This window comes from Cajanus cajan, chromosome 2, assembly GCF_000230855.2.
Source record: "Cajanus cajan strain Asha chromosome 2, NIPB_CcT2T_4, whole genome shotgun sequence".
NCBI classification, from domain to species: Eukaryota; Viridiplantae; Streptophyta; class Magnoliopsida; order Fabales; family Fabaceae; genus Cajanus; species Cajanus cajan.
The window spans coordinates 58,794,454-58,808,577 of NC_138518.1; the positions used below are offsets into that span (position 1 = coordinate 58,794,454).

The 14,124-nt window shown below is 32.4% G+C and overlaps 2 protein-coding genes across 4 annotated transcripts; one reads left to right on the forward strand and one right to left on the reverse strand.

The window, feature by feature from the left end:
- The first annotated feature begins 3,223 nt into the window (after positions 1-3,223).
- LOC109789108 (ARM repeat superfamily protein) lies at positions 3,224-5,257 on the forward strand. Of its 2 annotated transcripts, none has more exons than XM_020347981.3 (2): positions 3,224-3,390; positions 3,884-5,257. In XM_020347981.3, exons 1-2 carry the CDS (start codon positions 3,269-3,271, stop codon positions 5,025-5,027), a joined length of 1,266 nt encoding a protein of 421 aa, XP_020203570.1. In that variant the 5' UTR covers positions 3,224-3,268; the 3' UTR covers positions 5,028-5,257. The 2 variants fall into 2 exon arrangements, with proteins under 2 accessions (XP_020203570.1, XP_020203569.1); XM_020347980.3 differs by having other exon boundaries at positions 3,254-3,390; positions 3,590-5,257.
- Positions 5,258-6,889: 1,632 nt separating this feature from the next.
- LOC109789112 (DUF21 domain-containing protein At1g55930, chloroplastic) lies at positions 6,890-13,509 on the reverse strand. Of its 2 annotated transcripts, none has more exons than XM_020347993.3 (14): positions 12,636-13,509; positions 11,847-11,944; positions 11,661-11,754; positions 11,363-11,440; positions 11,141-11,244; positions 10,444-10,525; positions 10,048-10,187; positions 9,879-9,966; positions 9,726-9,789; positions 9,367-9,458; positions 8,711-8,776; positions 8,387-8,503; positions 7,826-7,987; positions 6,890-7,204 (listed from the first exon to the last, which is right to left on the reverse strand). In XM_020347993.3, exons 1-14 carry the CDS (start codon positions 13,194-13,196, stop codon positions 7,082-7,084), a joined length of 1,869 nt encoding a protein of 622 aa, XP_020203582.3. In that variant the 5' UTR covers positions 13,197-13,509; the 3' UTR covers positions 6,890-7,081. The 2 variants fall into 2 exon arrangements, with proteins under 2 accessions (XP_020203582.3, XP_020203583.3); XM_020347994.3 differs by having other exon boundaries at positions 9,888-9,966; positions 12,636-13,507.
- Between the last annotated feature and the right edge of the window lie 615 nt (positions 13,510-14,124).

The window sequence follows — 14,124 nt, forward strand, 5'->3', positions numbered from 1 at the left end:
CTTGACAATTAAGTTTATGATTCATATAATTTTATAATTAAATAAGTCAATATAATCGATTATATGATGATCATAATTGGTTATATAGACTTTTAGAAAGCACCTAAATGTATTAAGAGTCCACATAGTCAACTATGATCACCACATAATTAATTATATGGATAGTGAAGACCTTTGTAGCTGAAAATTTAACTTTCATAATCTATTATGTAACTGCCATAAGTGATTATAGTTGTCAATAATCACACCACATAACCATTGGCCTCCAATCGTATAAGGATACAATTGTAAAATCCTACATTTCCCTTCTAATCCACCCATTTTAGTGTGTATTAAAAAGTTGTGGAACCCACCAATTTCATATTTCCCTTCTATTCTAATCACTAACACCAAACCCAGAAGACCATCTTTCTTCCACGGTCTCCCCCCTCTCCTTTCCTCGTAATTCATCTCCACCAAATATACTATAAGCAATTTCAAATATCATTTCTTGATTTTCGTATAAAGCAAGCTTACTCTCATTGTCAAACTTTTGTGTAAGAAACCAAATTTCAAAACTATGAATTTCAAGTTGCACTAAAAAAGAGAGAGGAGATTTTAAAGTAGTTGATGTTAATGAAGATTTTTATCTCTAACATTTTTCTAAATACGATGACTATAGGCATGACCTTCTATAAAGGTCTTTGATTAGCTTAATTAGTTTATTATTGGCACCTTTTCTTCAAACCTTTTAATAGTGAGATCAAGAAGCTAGTTGCATGGATTCATATTCCAAACATTCTAGTTAAGTTTTAAAATGAGAAGTTTTTTTTGAATGCTAGTTGTTCAAAAATCAGTGAATATCATTATTTGTGGAAAGTTGGTCCTTAGATAACAATTGACTTCATTCTTTCATAGCTTTTGGAAAGAAAAAAAAAATTCAAGATAGAGTATAAAATATTGTAGTTTATATGTTTAAAGTGTTATGTGATTCACATAAACTTTCTCTAGTATATGATGGAGAGCCTCAAATTCCTTAAAATCAAATTACAAATAGTTTGACATTGAATATAATGATGAATTCAAATATATATATATATATATATATATATATATATATATGTATATATATATATTAAGTCAATCTTGTAGTGAATTAAGATTCCATGATTATAGAAATAGATAACATAATGTCCTTATATTCAGTCAAAAAGATGTTAATAAAGAAAGCCCTAAAAAGAAGTATTTAGTTTGAATTTCAAAAATATCCTTATGAGGAGATAAAAAAAAGTGGATAATATATATTCCATAAATATGCCTAAGAAAAATATTTGATGTTCAATTCAACAAATTAATGCTAAACATATTTCAAAATTTTGCCTAATTGTGAAAAATCAAAAATTAGGAAAATCTTATTTTGAAGTCTTCTCCTCCAAAGTCTACCAAATAAGCCCATATAACTAAGCCCACTACATGAAGAAAAAAAACTCATATGACAATTGATCTAACATTTGATTAACTTGTTGTAGTTGTTGCCCAACTTGCCTTTCAAATGAATGAAAAAAGTCTACCATAAAAAATATTGTCAATTAATGTCTTAGGATTTTGAAAGAAAGATGTAGTTTTTGTTGTTGTTATATAATGCACCAAAAGTAAAATGTGTGCTTTTAACTCCTTGTATTTAATAAGCTTATGTATGAGTGTTAGCTTCTGTCTACAGTGAACAAACAAAACATATGATTCATCAGTAAAGAACTAATAAATATCATTATATCAATGAATATTTAAATGAATGGACAAGATTTATTATTTAAATTGTCAAATTAAGTCATATAATAATATCAAAAAGAAATATTACCCTAGTTTTCTATCATAGTTTAGTGTCATTCACCATCATCATTATTTGTTGCTATCCTAGACAACCATGATGAACCTAGGGTTTGGTTCGCCTTGTCAAGTGTGACCTATCCCTACAAATGTCGACATCATCAAAGTTGTGATACACCCTCACACACTATTCCCAATCAACATTTTTGTGAGCTTCACTTTTGCTATGGTGTATAGTATTATTATGGATACCATTGGGATGCTGAGAACCATTGCAACAGGGTTGGCTAGCCCACCGCACTTGTGACAAGAACCACCAAAGGACATCGTCAATTCCACACCCTCAACATTCTCGAAAGCAAGGGTGTCATCACCCCCTCTAAGCCCTACATGTACGGTGTGTGCAAGTGCAAGTGAAAGATCCACCTCAACCTCAAGAAGCATTTTCACCAACCCTACCAATGTTCCAAAAGAAGCTTAATCGGTTGAAGTGGTTGAAGGGGGAGAAGAAAAGGGAGCAAATCATTGAGGGGTTTTTGTGAAGGGGTCATAAGTATGATGATGCGGCGATGACACTAATGGTGCCAATATACGTGTTAAACTTTAAAAATCTTGCATTTTGATATGATATTCATTGATGTTTTGCCTTAATTTATTGTTATTTCTTTGACATTACTTCACTTTTTTTTATTTCTTCAAACAACTCAAAATCAACATGCAACCAGCAATTTGTTGCAACAATACAACATTTTGTCCAAAATCAATAAATTCTAGCTTTCCTTACCTCGAGACGAAGTGAACGATAAACTCCGAGCTACTTCGAGGTTAAAGAAGAAGAAAAATAAATGAAGATGCTTCGGGGAGGAAGACTAACTTTACTAGTCTTCTTGATTCTCAAACTCCACCTTCCAAATCAAACCCTAACACTCATATTTCAGCTAAGAAAGATAATGAGAAGAGAGCAATGGAAGGAAAGGAAGAATAAGAGATAGAGCGTTTGTGGGTGCGGAGAGGTGCGAGTCTTACATTAATCGAATTTTATTTAAAAATTTAAAAGATTAATTACTTTTTTTCACAAAAAAATTAATTAAATTCTTAAACCAAAAATTTATAATTAAATCATTATTATTATTATTTTTTACATTTTTCTAATTAAATTTCTTAAGTTAACTTGTGACGGCTTATAATCGTTTTAAAGATAACAATTTATTACAGTTTTATTAACTTCATGAATTCAATAGATAAATCATAGACCAATTATAATTTTTTAATTTGAAAATTATGAAAAATTTCGGGATCAGAGGTGTATATATAAAAAAATTGTTCTTCTTTTGAAGTAACATATTATTGCAACTTAATCATTACCAAAATAAAAAAAATATTATTGGAACTTAATTTGTAATTTACAAGTTACAGGTACCATTGATTTTTCTTTTTCTCCTTTTAATAAAAAGATAGATCAATGGTTTACAATCGACAATGCAAGTTGAATACTGACCTTCTCCGGCGACCGTGGCTTGAGGCGGTGCTCCACTTAGGTTTTCGTTACCATACTCTTGATGCCAAAGTTTTGATCTTTCAGAGGTATAATTTAAGATTCACTTCATTTCCTTCAAATTCAGTCACTTTACCCAAATGGGTATATTCCCATTTTGTGTTTTTCATGTGTGTTTATGGCTTTCCGACGTTCCTAGTGTTTTCTATGCATTTTGGGTTGTTTTCTATTTTATTATTTTTGTAGGGTATTTTAATGATAATTTTGATTTTCAATTTTTGTTCATAGAATTAGGCTTGAATCATCTGGAACAAATCACTCAAGAGATTGAGTTAGAGCTATGGACCCTGTTGATTGGGAACATGAATTGAAAAAGTACCAGGATGTTATAGCTTCAGGTACCAAGTGTATGAAAATAAAGGCCATGGTGATGCTTGCTCGTTTCTCCAAACATGCCCCTGAGCATGTGTTAGCTCGCACCATACCCTTTCTCACTGAGATTCTTGGTCACAATGTTTCAAATGATTCTGCTCCTTCTCTTCAGGAGGCTGCTGCTTATTGCTTGAAGTGCATTGCTTGCAGGGGTGATGGTGCTTTGGCGGTTGAAATCGGTGGACATGGTGCCACTCATTCTTTGATGAGGTTGTTGCCTCATTCTGATGGAAGGATGCAGAAGGTTCTGATAAAATGTTTGCTGCTTGTTGTTAGCTTTTGCAATGCTAGTAGGACAGTTGTTGCCACCAACGGTGGGGTGGAAATGATAATTGGTTTGTTGCGTTCTTGCACCGATGATACTAGGAGGTATTTGTTGGAGATCTTGAGTGTGTTGGCGTTGAGGAAGGATGTTAGGAAGGCACTCACTAGGCTGAGAGCTCTTCGCTATGTCGTGGAGGCTGCTGGTTTTGGGAGCATGGTGTTAAGGGAAAGGGCCTGTCAAGCAATTGGGTTGCTTGGAGTCACGAGGCAGGCTAGGCGTATGCTGGTTGAATTGGGAGCTATACCGGTGCTTGTGGCGTTGTTTCGCGAAGGAGATCACACGACTAAGCTTGTAGCTGGTAATTCTCTTGGTGTGATATCTTCTCATGTTGAATACATTAGGCCAGTTGCTCAAGCTGGGGCTATCCCACTTTATGCCGAGCTTCTTGAAGGACCTGATCCTTCTGGGAAGGAGATAGCTGAGGATGTGTTTTGTATATTGGCTGTTGCTGAGGACAATGCTGTGGAAATTGCTGGGCACTTGGTGAGGATTCTGAGAGAAGGTGACGACGAAGCGAAGGCTTCTGCAGCTGATGTGATGTGGGATCTGTCGGGTTACAAGCACTCGACATCTGTGATCAGGGATTCGGGTGCGATTCCTATTCTTGTTGAGCTTTTGGGGAGTGGAAGTGAGGATGTGAAGGTGAACGTTTCTGGGGCATTTGCTCAACTGAGCTATGATGGAACTGAAAGAATGGCACTTGCTGAGGCAGGGGCAATACCGATTCTCATTGACTTGATGAATGATGCTGATGGGGTTGAGGAACTAAGGGATAACGCCGCAGAGGCCCTTGTCAATTTTCATGAAGATCCGTTGTATCATGGTAGAGTGTCTGATGCGATTAATGTTCCTTCGTTCAGAAATATACAGAATAGATTAGTTCATATTCGTGCATCGAATGAGCATATGGCTAGATCCTTGAGAATAATAAGCGTTGAGCAGCTCACTTGGAACCCGGATCTTGTATAATCATCTTAAGGGTATGTTTTGATCTCAAAGCCTTTGCTAAGTAGGTTGCACTCCAAGTTTGATTAGTGTTTCACCCTAGCATAGATGTATGTTGTCATGAGAATTGGGAGGAGGTACTATCCTCCTCCCCTTGCTAGAGAGAAAACTTGATATCTTTGTTGTATAGTTCAAGAAGTTCACATATACAAATATAAATGAGTGAGTATATAACCTTATATTTTGGGGGAAAATACTTGAATTTATATAACTTAGTTGCCAAATGTCACCCATTACTGTCATTAGTTATGTTATTTCTTAAGAATCAGAAACAGTCATTCCTTTTAATTTTATCAAGATCCAAGGGCACTTGCATTTTGGTTCTTACCTAAATTCTTTTGTTATAGTCATTCATTTTGAATTTTCATTATCTTCTTTATAGAGTCTACATCCTCTAGAAAACTCTAATACCCCATTATTTTGATTTGGGATCAGGCAACGCCGCTTCTTTTTAGAGGATTGGGTCTTTAGTTGTGCCACCAATGTTGGCATAAAAAGCTATTGCAAACTTATACAAACCCAACCGTTCTTAAACTCTTTTTAGCGGGGAGCTTCTTGTTTTAATGCAAGATTATAGAATATTTTCAAATTCACCTTTTTATTTATTTATTTATTTCAAAAGTCTTGAAAATTGAGAACATGAACGAAACATTTATTTTTTTAATGCTCAATGCATATGGTTATTTATTTATTTATATATTTGTGCTTTAACTTGAAAACTAAAAATGGATTAACAATCACTTATTAAGAGATAATTTGGGCAAATTTTTCAACAAGCACTTGTTAGAATAAAATAAACTAAACTTCTGGCATTAGTTAAAATTAACTCATGTTAAAAAACAGTTTATGTTAGTTGGTTGAGTAGGGTGTTTGAGTTGTTGTAAACTTCTTGGTATTGAGATTGATTCTTATTGATAAAAAAAGAAAACTCATACATGTTAATTTTTCAGAAGTTCCTATATGTAACTTTTCAAAATTATATAAATTTAACTATAGACATAATGTCTTAACAATAAGGTTTTATAATTGAAAAACTCTAACAAGCTAAAAGCTAATTGAAACTGATCCTACGTGCCACTAACCAGACTCAATTATCTATTTTGTTTCTTCCCCCCTCCCCACGTAGATAGTACATCAATCATAAACCCTTGTTCGTTCATCGAATTAGCCAGTTACCCTTGGCCTTAAGATGCATGTAGTGGTTTAAATTTCTACTGCCAGTAAAAGTTCGCCCACTTACACTTTATTTGCTAGTTAAGCCAAAACTAAATCTGAAAAAGAAATTGAATCAAATTGTCAAATCAATTGGAACCTTGGGCTTGTTTATGGTTTTCAATTGTCATGTTTTACTTATAAAGCTAATGCAATAATGCCAGGTAGTGTAATATGAGAAGAATTTACAAAGACACCACAAAATGGCTTTTGCAATGATAGCTAGTGGATAGTTATGACTTATGACAAACATTCAATCTATGGGAAGTTGACTTACATCACATGTTTTGGCTGTATAAGTGTCTCCCAATCAGCTCAACTACAATGTTGCAGCAATAAAAAGCGCCAAAACATGCTAAAACATATAACTAAAAAAAGGCTTGTATGATTGTATCTCTTTGCGGCAATATAAAAAATATAAGGATTTAAGAGATACATCTTTCAGATAAAAAAAAAATGAGTGTCAATGATGAATAAATAATAGAACTTTCCATAGCTGGGGAGAAAAACTTTTTTAAACCAAAAGCCTTTTATTTTTCATTTGTTTTTATTTTTATTTTTTTTATCTACAAACCAAAAAGGGGGAATGGAAAACCAAAAAGAACATTGAAGGAAATTGTTAAGAGAGATCTCAGTGTATATATTTATTGGTTTTTAATCGAATCCAATGACATCATGCTATCTATGTAGCTAATCTACTTGATGACACAAAAATGTTTGTTGTTGTACTACAAACCATAAGCTAAAAGAACATTTTTGTGAATAGATCTGTAATACAATTGGCACCATCTAAATCCTAACAACTGCTACATTTTGTTTTCACTGATTGTTGGACCTTGCGGGGTTACTTTAGTCTCCAACAGTTTTTGACTACCATTTGTTCGTGTAAATTGAACAGCGGTTACCTTTTTGGCATTTCCTGATAGTATCTGCACCAAAGAAAACAGGGTTTCATCTATACTGGACACAAAATAGATAAGAGCAAAAGAAAAAAGTGAAGATCTTGTTTCAGTTAGATTATACAAGTTGGCTGAAAATAATAATAAAAAAAAAATATAAAGTGGATGAAATATGGCAATGTAAAATGTCTGATTCTCATTTTTCTTAAAAGAGAAAAAAAACTTATTCTGATAAAGCTTGTTAGATATAATCACTTTATCAGAAATCACATAAACTATGAACAACGCAATATACAATTTACCTAATAAGATAGTTTAGCCCTATGAAGGTACAAGGCATTAAGTGATGATTGGATTACTTGTTTCACTTTCACTACATAAACTTGTTAAAGTAGTGCAAGAGAAAACCTCTCATGTCAAAGCAGGCCATCAACTATCCTAATGTCTACAACGTAGGATTGCTTTTAAAAAAGTGGCCATCGTAGTGTAGCATGAGTGTTTATTATGCAGTCCTCGTTGTTACAATTATGCTATTATTACACTGAGACTCTATAATGCTCTATGTTCTATGCTTTCCACTTTGCATATAACAAATCATGATCAAAGTAACCGCATTTTGTAACAAAGTCCAGATAACGATAAATTGATTACCTTAAGTTTGAAAGTCTCTTTTTGATTCTTGTGGTTAGCATTGGACACGTCATTATCATTTTGATTTTTCCTTTCAAGAACCACTTCAATGCTCTCACCTGCCATAGGTATGTATCCAAAATTTTCACATGCAAAGCCAGATACTGTCTCATATTGGTGGCCCTGTAATAATACAAGCAAAATAAGTATTAAGAGCCACTTCAAACCTGAAACAGCTCAACAATTTATGAGAAGTACTATGTACATAGATAATTTCAATATGACATCATAGTCTCCATTTACCAAAGCTTCATAAATTCCAACTATTGTGAACAGCAAATATATGTTCACACTTCATAATATGGCCATGCAGATTTTCACTGCATATTGTCAACATGTGTGAAATATCATGATGCATCAACCTTGCCTGCTAAAATATCCAATTGACTAATGGTGTTTATCACTCTATCTAAGATGCAAAGGTGCTCAGTTCTACATTATGATCCTGATATATAAGGTTACAAGCACTGCAACTTTATTCTGAGGCAAATAGACGAGTTGCGTGAATGTAAAATAGTGAACCTGAGGCATCTTGATGTTCAAATATTCGGATAGGTGATCAATAGATGTCTTTGCATCCACATCAAATACACCATCTGCTTGCTTTACTATGTGGCCAGTTTTCTTCTGAATCTCTTCCTGTCAAAACACCAAGAAAGAATGTAATGAAAGTTATATAATGTAAAGTCTACACGTTAATCATTGTACTTATTAGCAACACAATCCTGTTGTTGAACAATACATACAGAGAGAGACCGAATTTTAATATATGATTTCAGTTATTTAAGTTTGAAATCAAAAGAAACAAACAAAAGAGAGCGCACAAACATTTATATTGAGCTTTACCTTTGAGTCGTTTTCATCAAAGATTTCACCAACAATTTCCTCAACAATATCTTCCAGAGTTACAATCTGTAGAAGGGTAATATAAATAAGACATCTTCCATACACATACATAGGCCCTCTAAAATTGTCAGAACTTATGGGCAGGGAACATAAAATATATTTCAGACAACTCAGTTTATTTTACAAAGTCATCAAAGAAGTAACCCTCTCTTTGCTCTAGCCATTGATAAGGATTTACTTCATCCAATTCAATGAATCCATAAACCAGCTATTGTGAAATACAGCAAGCAAGTGAAGAGGTGACCTATGCATAATTACATATAAGCATACTGAACGCAAATCATTCAAGCAATTTGTAGATCACTATCCTTGTTTGCTCTAAAGTCTTGATCTATTTTCAGGTAAGCTTTACATTTTATTATTATTATGATGATGATGATGACTACGATGACGACGACGACGATGATTAAGCTTTTCAATCATTTACGCATATTGCTCCAAATGATAGCATATTTTTATTGATATATTTACTTCCTTTTCCAGTATTTTTGATATGATATATTTTTAGTTATGTATTCATTTGCAGCATCAGATATTCATATTTTGATTCCAACACTTGGATCTAAGTTGAATTCCAATATGGTGTTGAGACTTACTCCAACAGTTCCACCATACTCATTACAAACAACAGCCATGTGAACCTGCTTGAATCGGAAGTCTCTTAGAAGATCCCAAATAGACATTGAATCTGCATAAGTAAAAGAATTAATCATTTAACATTCTACATTGAACTAAACAGATATTGATGCATTCCTATCTAAACCAATTCTGCATGATGACATAAAGGAGGCATTTTTTTACAAAACATTTTTGTATTAATGTTTTTTTTTTTTTTACATTAAACTCTTTCGGGGAAGGGGTATGACCCCTACTCTTCCTGGCCAATACAATTACGCTAGCCTTAGAAAGTAATATAAAAATGATTTCCGCATAAATTGTAGAAAGAAGTAATTACCTGGCACAAAATAAACAGGATCATGAGCTAACTCTTGAACAGGAGTAATATCTAGTACCCCACCCTTCAAATTCAAACAGATTGGAATATTAGAAGATAGAATTAATAGGCTAAACAATTATAACTCTACATATGTAACATAAAGGACTAAACTTTTGAAACCTTCTGACAAAAATCCAGCAGATCCAGTGAATATGCAATGCCAATTAAATTATCAACACGCTTCTCAAAAATAGGTATCCTAAGAACACATCAAAATCCAGTTATCACAATGGAAAAACTAAAATCAAAGTCAATGTAAAGCACTAAAATCTGTAAATACCTTGAGTACTGATGTTCCCTCCACAAGTTTCGAAAATCTACCAGACTTGCACTTGCATCAATTGCAACAACATCAACAAGAGGTGTCATAACCTCTCTGACTCGTGTTACTTTTATCTCCAACACATTTTCAATCATATCCTACAGAATATAATTATATAGATTCAATAATAAATTAAGGTCTTTTGAGAGTTGAAATTAGCTTAAAATTTAGTACAAGTTACAAAAAACAGTTATGAAATATTATTGATGTTTCCAAAATCTATAGTTTCCATTAAAGTGAAATGAAAATTACATGAGATACAGTTTTCTAATGTTAACAAATCCATGAATTTTCATTATCTATGAAAAAGAATGGTATTAATATTTCAAGATCAATAAACATAATATGCATCACCTGTTCTTCCTCCTCTATTGCCCCACTTAATTCTGCTCCTCTTACCATCAACTTTAGCTCTTCCTCAGTAACATATGGTTCTCTAGTGCAGTAAACAACGACTGATTAGTGTGGAATATTGGAAGTTTCAAGGAGAATGTTGACTAATATAACTGTATGCAAGACATGTTTTATATGAATGTTATCAAATAATCCACGATATGCGTCCTAAAAATAAACATACTAAAATGACAACTTTACACTCTTCAAGTAATATATAAAATAGAATAAAATGGTGAATAATGCTTGTTCTTTAAAACCAGAATTGGAAAATACATGCATGATTATAATTTTGTTAATAGTACACTAGTATTATAGTTCACAGTATAAGAATAAAATTCATTGCCTTGTCTAATATGATATTGACCAAAATTTCAATCCATAAAATGCAATCATTAATTACAGAACAATAAAAAGGCCAACAATAGTACACCATATGCAATAACTGTTAATAACTCAACATTAGAAAAGGGTTGGATAATATCATGGTCCACATAGGACATTATCCTGTCATGAAGGGAACTACTAGTTTTCAATACAGAATAAAAGTAGACCACACAAACAAAATTAAGAAAAAAAAAAGAAAAAGAAATTGCAATAAAAAGATCCAAGGATGACCCATTTGATAGCTTTATTGCAAGACTGTTTTTTGACAAACCTTGTTCCCTTTATGCCAAGCAATTTCAATATCGCCTTTGAGAAATATGTAACAACTCTTCCTACAGGATACAAGACTAGGGAAAGATACCCCACTGGCCTGACCTGGATCAGAACCAATAATTATTATCAAAAGAAATTAAATAAAAAATATCATGTAAATTCAAATGAGTAATTTTTATAATTTCTGTTCCCAAGATTATCAAAGAAAATTACAACTTACCACAAACCGAGCCACATCTGTGGCATTGTGAACTGCAAAACTTTTTGGAGTGATCTCAGTGAGAAGCAAAATAGCAACCTTGTATGATTTAGAAACAAGAGATAAAGTAGACATTTATTAGACAAAAGAATAACATTTCTGTGGAAAAATATGCAAAAGCTTGCAAACTTTATATTAGAATAACAAGCCAATACATTCGAGTATGAGATTATTTTGGTACATAACATCCTATTATTTTAATAATCAGAATTCAGAGATAAAAATTAAACAAATATTGTAGCATGAAGGATAAACATACAGTCATCAATCCTGTTGCTGCAGTAACACCAGCTTCACCAAATGCTGCAGTTGCAGTGTTAGTAACCAGAGCTGTTGCTCCAATATTAACCACTCTGCAGTCAATAAAATAGTCTAAAATAAGAAGAGGAACACATTGAAGCTATGATACTTTTCAATGAATATATGAATGAAATGCAAATCATACGTTGTGCCAATAAGTATGGTTGTAAGGAATCGGGTTACATCTTTTTGGAGCAGTTTGAAGACGAAATTTTCAGACTCCTTTTCAGCTAACTCACGAACCTGCAATTATATCAACAATGATTAGACTTCAAGACTTTGATCAGCTAAATTTTTCATATGGGCAATGCAAGTATAGTGTAACAAAATGCAGGATACTAAAGAAGTGAAAAATATTTCTGAAAGGAAGGGGAAATAATGTACCACATAAGTAAATGATACTCAACTCCAAATATAATTAATAGGTAGGTGAGAGTTATAGACACCAAGTCCTTAAAGTCGCACTATTATAAGTATTCACAATCTTCAGTCAAAATGATATTATATTAAATAATTTGAATCTCAAAAAATACATTAGTTAGCAGTAATCAAATAATAAATACTTCAAAATGGTCAATTGAATGTCATTGAAGGATCATTTTGGTTTATTTACTGACAGTGAAAAACATTGCATGAGTATTTCTAAATTTAGGTAAAATATAAAAAATAAAAAAAATATTTACATAATGTCTGATTAGAGGAAAATGGAGAAGAAAGGAAAGAGAAAGGAATATTCTTTTTAAAACTTTCATGTTCTGATGGCATACATAAGTTCTTATGTGGTTCAGAACTAACTAATAATTTCTGGTTCAGAACTAACTAATAATTTCTGTGAGAGGTAGAAAAGACAATTTTTTATTTATAAAAGCGTATATGATAATGTATCATTCTGACAAAAGTAAACAGAACCAAAAAACAAATGAAAAATAGGTACCTTCCAAGGCCAAAGGGTGGTAATTGAAGTCTCTGCCATAGAGAAGAATGCAGAAAGAGCCAAAAGTACAGCCAGTACCAACCCTTGCTCCTTAAATATCCTAAGAACTGGCAACACTTTGGGCCATGCATTCCTAACAAACACTTTGCTATGCTCCACAATAGCCACCACACCTTCTACAGCCAAGGCTTGAGGACATCCAAACAACAACACCCCAAAAACAGTTGCAGCCAAAATGGTCCCCATCCTCTTCTTCAGTAACTTCAAAATAAAGTTCAAATTCCCTATGGAAGCATCATTATTTCCACTGAAACTGTCAGTACTACTACTTCCAACCAAACATTTCAAGCCACCATTGGTAAATAACTTAGGATCACCCCTATGATCAGAAACCAAATTGGCAAAATTGCATGGTTTCACACACTTTGGTATCAAGGGCATTTGTATCCCACTGTTTTTGGACAAAAACATTCTCTTTGGCCAATTTTCATGCTGAGTGCAGAGTACCCTTGAGTCAAACTTAAAGACTGGTTGACTCAGAACAAAAATTTGAAATGCCATCTCCAAAAAAAAAAAAAAATAGCCCGAGAAATTAAAAACAAATTTTGATGCAGAACTCACAAGATTTGAGAAACAAATGAATTAAATAAATGAAAACTCCTTGTTGAAATCTGAATTGAAATAGATATCAGAATTGGGTGAATCTATTGAACGGAACTTCTCTAGATTGAAATTTTGTTTTTTCACTTGCAAAACTCGAACCTAAAATTTTAATAGGAACGGCAAATTTGCATTTCACATGAACTCTAATGTGTTCGTGAAAAACTGCAACTTTAACACACCTTTTTTCATATTAATTTTTGGGTAAAAACCAATTTGGGATGGCATCATCATTTTACGAAGTGAGAGAATGAAAAACCATTTAATCTTTTAGGTAATATATAATCTAGGTTAAATTATCATTTCACTAATGATCAAAAGATTAATGATAAAAAAAAATTATGTAAGAAATCCCTTAAAAAAATTATGTAAGAAATATTACTTTATTTTTAAATGAAACAACTAGATTAAAAAAGAATTATATGAGATGGTGATAATAATATTGACGATGATAATGATGGCTATAAACATATCGATAATAACCATATCCGTAGTAATAATGACTATAGTAATAATAAATGAAAATAAATATAAATGTTTTATATTATTTTACTTAAAATAAAAAAATTGGCTTAGGACTTATTAAGTAATAAAAATTTGAGTTTTTATTTTTTCAATCTTCTTATAAATATTTTATTAACTACATACAACCATCATGCAAAAAATATCAAAAGAAACAAGAAAAAATATATGGTGGGCTCAAATTTCATGTGGTTCATGAGTGAGTCATTATATTATCATTATTGAGAGTGATGAACGATGTAATTATCCTAATTATTTGAATAATATAATAATTAAAAAATTATATTAAAGGTTGGAATCTCATTTT

Coding starts and splice junctions, on each gene's coding strand:
- LOC109789108 (XM_020347980.3), top strand. CDS start 3,642: ATGGACCCTGTTGATTGGGAACATGAATTGAAAAAGTACCAGGATGTT.
- LOC109789112 (XM_020347993.3), bottom strand. CDS start 13,196: ATGGCATTTCAAATTTTTGTTCTGAGTCAACCAGTCTTTAAGTTTGAC. Junction 11,945..12,635: donor CCACCCTTTGGCCTTGGAAG/GTACCTATTTTT, acceptor ATATAATTGCAG/GTTCGTGAGTTAGCTGAAAA. Junction 10,188..10,443: donor CAATAGAGGAGGAAGAACAG/GTGATGCATATT, acceptor TATATTCTGTAG/GATATGATTGAAAATGTGTT.